Below are 6,191 nucleotides of genomic sequence, written 5' to 3' on the forward strand. Positions count from 1 at the left end.
TGAAAGCTATCAGATTTATTGTTCTCATCCACTTCTCGCTGAGTCAGTACTGAACTTAAATAACAACCACGGGGGGAACGGTTTGACAACGGTTTGTTTCAGCTTCGTCAATGTGTTTGTGTACAATATCTGTATATAATAACAAGTGTAATACTAACAGTAAAAAATATAATCAATATTGAAAAGCCAGGGGGGAAGGCCTACAAGAGATGCTACTAGGCTGAAAGTCATCACAGCGCGCAACAGATCTGTCATTGCTCCTGAAAATATTTGAAATTGATTTTAGTGAAAAATATAAAGCAAATCGTTTGCACCAACACAGAGAATTCATATTGCCAAATTTAAACAGACTTATTATCAAAACCCACCAAAATAAATCTGCCTGGAAAAAGCAGTGAAGAGAGGGCAATATCCACGATTATTCAGCCAAACAACAAAAAGTGTTTACAAGGGGTCGGCTGAAACTGGAAAATAAGTGCAGCTTGAGAGTAATCAATCTTTTTAGTTTTTTTTTCTTAAGAGTTTTCTCTGTGTAAAAGCTATTCACAGAAGTGTGGTCCACAAAAATACTATGAAATAGAAAAGGTGTAGTTTGTTGCACACAATGCTCCAACAGTAGACAAGACAACTCCGTTTTGTTAAAATGAGTAATATAATTCCTGTGCGTAAAATTGATACGTGTCCTGGGGTAAATTCTTCCGCTGTGTAATATTTAATGTTTGTCTGCATTGATCCATGTCCTTGGGGGTTCTTTTGTAATTTCAATCCATAAAGTCTATGTTGGCTTTGGGCTGGTTCTGATTTCGGGATTTCGGTGTCAGTGCACCAGAATCTCCTGGCCATAGGAGCACGCAGATGTCACGTTGTGGTTGCTGTCCGGTTCATCTTTCAAACTTGCACCTTTTAAGTAATCTACCACAAAACTCCCCTGAAACACAGAGCAAACATAGTCATTTAAACGTTAGGGACATTGGAGGATAAAACGAAGAGCTTTTAAAGATTTCAGTTTTGGGTTCTCTCGTTATATACATGAAATATTTGTAATATCTTGCTGACTTGAAGTGTATATAAAATGATTTGTTCTACGTCTCAGTGAACATACGTTTGCAGTCCATGGACGGAGGCGGTGTGTCTGCACTCACGTTGCCGGCATGGCTGTACACGTCCTCGGGCGTCTGAGGGACCCCGGGCGGCGTCATCCTCTTCTCCTTCTGCCTTCGGTTGCAGAACCAGACCCGAACCACCTCCTTTTCCAGCTGGAGGTTGTCCGCCAGAGAGGATATCTCCTGCGCTGACGGTTTGGGGCATTTCAAAAAATGGCTCTCCAAGGCTCCCTTCACGCTCACCTCGATGGAGGTGCGCTTCTTTCGTTTCCTGCCTTGAGCTGCTTTGTCGATGCTGGTGGGACTGCCCGTGGTCGAGTCGGCCTCCTCCAGCCACTTGTTCAGCAGCGGCTTGAGTTTGCACATGTTTTTAAAGCTCAGCTGGAGAGCCTCGAACCTGCAAATGGTGGTCTGCGAGAAAACATTTCCGTAAAGAGTTCCAAGCGCTAACCCGACGTCGGCTTGAGTAAAACCCAGTTTGATCCGACGCTGCTTAAACTGTTTGGCAAACTGTTCCAGGTCGTCGGAGGTCGGCGTGTCCTCGTCTGAGTGCGAGTCGTGGCTGTTCACTCCCGCGTGGTGCTGGTGGTGGTGGTGGTGGTGAGGGTGCTGCTGTTGATGATGGTGGTGGTGATGATGGTGATCCATTTCTGGCGAGTCTCCTCGCATCAGCCCCGGGTGGACTAAACTCCCGGGAGGGTTCAGCATCCCGTTAACTGTGAAGCCACCCGGCTGGGAATAAATGAGAGACTGCTGGGACTGCTGCTGTCCTCCGGTGATGGTGGGAATGTGGGAGGCTGTGGTGCCACCCCATGCGCTTTGGTGCGACTGGTGAGCCCCTAAATGCGAGGGTCTGTGGTGCAACGCGGTGCCCGAGTGTAAATCTTCTCTGTTTGAGCTGTTCTTCACGTCTTGTTGCTGTGGGCTACCGGCCATGCCAACTGGGCTGGAGGACCAAGGGGAGCCGGCTTCTGCTGCTGCAGCGGCTGCGGCGGCGGCGGCCGCGGCAGCCGCATGTGGCAGTGAAGTGACCCACTGATGGGCATGGCTCAGCATGTGCCCCCCGTTACTGGCCGTCATGGCTCCTTGCATGAAGTCACTCTGCACCATCTTGACCACGGGGTCTCCTCTGTATCCTCCCGACACCGATGTTACTGCACCGCTTCCCGGCTGCATGCCACCACCTCCGGACTCCGAGTGCACGATCGAGGCTGATGAGAGAATGCTGTTGCTGGCCAGGTAAGGATTGGAAGCCGCTGTGGCCATCCCCCTCACCACTTTGAACAATTCTACTTATTATTCCCCCTCCCCTTATTGTCGTAACTTTTTTCCAAGCCTGGAAGGCACGCACTATTTCATGAATTATTCAAGATGGAAAAGTATGCGTGGTATTTTGATTTAGTCCACCGACAGCACAGCAAAAGATGGCAAAAATATATCCGTCAAAACCTCCTTTTATCATAAGCAAAAGGAGAAAGAAATACCTTCTGCGTAGAAATCCACATTATGCACGTTAGTGATTTTTACAATTGCATTCCATTCTTAATGTCATTGACCAATTATGAAACCAAAAAGTCTTATTAGTTCTTCTTCTCATCAACTTCACGTCACGATTACACAAATCCCACACCGAACTTCATCGCGCGCTCTTTTGACTTGATGTGGAGGCTTATCAGGAGACGCTCCTTTGTAAACTTCTCTCTTGTCCTGCAACCCACAAGGCGTTTTCTTACCGAGTCTTGCTTCTCATATTTCTTCTTTTCACCATCTGACTTTAATCTTCAATACGTTCAATTGCACACAACTCTGTTAAATGCACGCGCAATGGAGAGCTTTCGCTGTCCTCGCTCGCTCCGTTCCTCTCTCTGAGCGCGAGAGCACGCGAATGTTTACGTTCAGCCCCCGAGTGCGCACACCATCCACATCCTTCACCCAATTACCGCGAGGAAGTTTTTGCGAGGTCGATGCTCATTGGATAGCCTCCGGGAGAGTGACAGATCTTAGGGCACAGCTAAGAAATCACGTCAAGGCGTTGCAATTTGCTATGTATAATTTGGAGATGTCAACACACGAATAAAAGTGACTAGATCTTCTATCCGAGGAGGAAGCTTTAGTTGATATAATTCTAGTGCGCTGGACTGCATTATTGGCTTCTGTTAATGACGCAGTAGATGTTTTGTTTTTGTTACTGAGGAAATTGTTCGACTTGTTTTCGTCTCAGCGTTTGTTTTATTTACTTTATGTTGGTATTTTGTCTGAAACAGGCATCTAAATGTTAAAATGAAATTTTAATTGTGTATGATATTTTACCTATGGACTTGCAACAAACAAATAGGGAAATTAGAAAAGATACAGATAACAATGCAAACAACAGGCATTTAAAAACATTAAGTATTTCATCTTTGGCTTTGGGGTACAAATGAGTAAGCATAGATTAGATTTTTATCCAGAAAATGTATGTAATCTATTATTAGCACCATGTGAGGACTGACAACTTAACGGAAAGCATGTTTCATAGTTTATTCAGATTTATTCTTAGAATAAACCAGAGCCATTTCAAAGAACAAGCCGTGTAAACTTTTAAACTGATTTATTTATTCAATTTATGAATTATCTACAACTCTCTTGCGCAACGAGGTAAAATACAAAAACAAAGCACAAATAAACAGTATTCATAAAACACCATTTCATGTTGTTTAGTTGGTTTAAACTCTACATGTAAACTGAACAAATGTAAATCAGGCCTTTCAGATGAAAAAGAACAATCAGATGAAAAAAAAAAACACGTTTTAATCCCTGAGTGGTGATTTATTATTGTTGTTATTATTGTTGTACCTGTAGACTGATCCACCCCGGTATAGCCTACATATAACCTATTGTATAGTTTCGAGGACATGGACAGTCGTGCACTCTGAGCGATGAACAGTTAGTGCTGCTTTTCATTTGCATAAATTTTCATATGTTTAAGTGCAAATAATAGCGGAGCGGAGGAGAGCGGGATTCACTCGAGACGGAGCAAGAGAGAGAGGGAGCTGCGCTGGATTCATTCCTGCGGTAAGAGATATTCCTCTCCCTCTCTTTCTCGCCCTCTCTATCTGAATATTTTGTTTTAATAGCAAAAACTGTTTGTTTTGAATTTAAGAGCCATGCTGTAGCTATTGCGTGCTCGTAAAATCTTCAGTAAAATTCTATATCTGTGCAGAGTTCCTCAGCGAGGCCTTGCGCCGACTGTGATAGTCTACAAATTCTAAAAATCACATTATTTATATAAAGTAAATGCAGTTTTGCTCGAGGGCCAGTTATGGTAGCAAATGCATCAAAGCACAAGGATTCAGAGGGTTAAATGACATCAACTCCTTGACAATTTCACAAGCTTCTTAGCTTCTTAAGCAAAGACTTCCAGGACTTTATATCAAGGACTTGTAAGGTAGACTTCTTGTTTATTTTTTTTTATTTTTTTTTGAAGTTCCAAAGATTAGAAACGAATTAGTTATTAAAAGTGTAGTTAATCGAGTTTTACTCTATCTGCAATTTGAAAAGAAATAAGTTCGTTTAGTTTTTTTTTTTCTTTTTTCACGAGCAGCCCAGTCAAATGTATTTAAAACTTTTTAAAACTACGCGTTAACAGCTGTAATTTCTGCTTGTTTGAGAATCTGCTATCTGATTTCAGTTTCTTAAAATGTAAAATAAGATTGATCAATCAAAAAGCCTTGTGAAGTGGCAGTTAGATATTTGCCGTAACAGCATTCTGAATTTATTTGCACAGACTAACATGACCCTCCCTATAACAGCTCATGCAAGAAGTTTAGAACGGGAAACATGCAGTCCATCAGCAGGCATGGGTACATAGATGATCCATCAGTCACTGCCTGACAAAGTCATGCTTAACAATGGCTCAGTGTGTCATTTGTAAATTAAGATACTTTATTTCTTGTTACGCCTTCATTTTGCGCACTAATTGACGCTTGTTATATAGAAAGGTTGTTTTACTTGAGGTTAAAGTCGAGTTTTGCATGAAAGTAGCCATGAAAAAGTCAGGACCCTTTACACCGCCAAGACAGATAATTAGTTAACCTTTTAATATACACTTTTGAAATACAAGACATTTGCACTTTTAACTACATTATACAAACATCTTTTCTCCAATTAGAGATTTAATAATTAGTCGTTTTTTTAATAAGCAGTATTACATTATGCTGTCTCCTGATGTATGCTGATTAAATTGTTAATATATGTAATCACCATCACCAAGTTAGACAAATTCAAGGGACCTAATAGAAATTTGTGTAAGAAATTAAAAAGCAAAGTCTTATTGGCATCATATCTAAAATTAGAACTTTGTAGACTATATTCCCATAGTTTCTTAAAGTTGATGCAGTATTATACTTGTTTAAAGAAATATATGAATAATGAAATACATAATCAGTTTATAACCAAATCATTCATATTCTGATTAATAGAGGTCTAAATAAAAATGAGTTGTTTAAATGATGAGAATAAGTTTCCCCCAAATGATTCTATTGCTTAACCCAACACACACACACACACACACACACACACACACACACACACACACACACACACACACACACACACACACACACACACACACACACACACACGCGCGCGCACACACACACACACCTATTTCCCCCAGTCCCTGTATTACATTAATCAAAGTACATATTTCTCAAGGGAATCCACACATGGACACAGTAAGTCCTAGTGAAATTGAATCACACAGAGGCCTAACTCAGCAGCCCGGCCGTTACTTTCCATACATATTTTTGAGTGATTTCTTGTTGGAGAAAACATGGGAAATATTTACACCTATTGACATTCATTACTAAATAAGCTGCTATGAATGGGCTAGACAAGGCATTGGCAGCGCTATAACCAAACTCATGTTTCCCCTTTAAAGGAGCAACAAAATGTGAATTTGGTGCTTATATTTTGTTGAGGTGGATGATTAGAAATGTTAAACCGTTTCAGATGCCTCACTGCCCCTTTGAAATGACATCACATACTGTACAGTAGATGTTGTGAACATTTCCAGCTCTACAGAGCTGAAACTGTTCAGTCTGAGGA

The 6,191-nt window shown here is 41.4% G+C and overlaps 1 protein-coding gene across 2 annotated transcripts; it reads right to left on the reverse strand.

Moving 5' to 3' along the window:
* On the reverse strand, positions 1-3,005 carry pou3f3a (POU class 3 homeobox 3a). Of its 2 annotated transcripts, none has more exons than XM_042763389.1 (2): positions 1,143-3,005; positions 1-928 (listed from the first exon to the last, which is right to left on the reverse strand). In XM_042763389.1, exons 1-2 carry the CDS (start codon positions 2,367-2,369, stop codon positions 818-820), a joined length of 1,338 nt encoding a protein of 445 aa, XP_042619323.1. In that variant the 5' UTR covers positions 2,370-3,005; the 3' UTR covers positions 1-817. The 2 variants fall into 2 exon arrangements, with proteins under 2 accessions (XP_042619323.1, XP_018965116.2); XM_019109571.2 differs by having other exon boundaries at positions 743-928; positions 1,103-3,005.
* Between the last annotated feature and the right edge of the window lie 3,186 nt (positions 3,006-6,191).

This window comes from Cyprinus carpio, chromosome A9 (genome assembly GCF_018340385.1).
Source record: "Cyprinus carpio isolate SPL01 chromosome A9, ASM1834038v1, whole genome shotgun sequence".
In the NCBI taxonomy this organism is placed as follows: Eukaryota; Metazoa; Chordata; class Actinopteri; order Cypriniformes; family Cyprinidae; genus Cyprinus; species Cyprinus carpio.

What these genes read in the sequence shown, in the direction of transcription:
- pou3f3a (XM_042763389.1), bottom strand. Translation starts at nt 2,369, where the DNA reads ATGGCCACAGCGGCTTCCAATCCTTACCTGGCCAGCAACAGCATTCTC. An exon ending in TGTACAGCCATGCCGGCAAC is followed by an intron (nt 929 to 1,142) that starts GTGAGTGCAGAC and finishes TCTGTGTTTCAG; the next exon opens with GGGAGTTTTGTGGTAGATTA.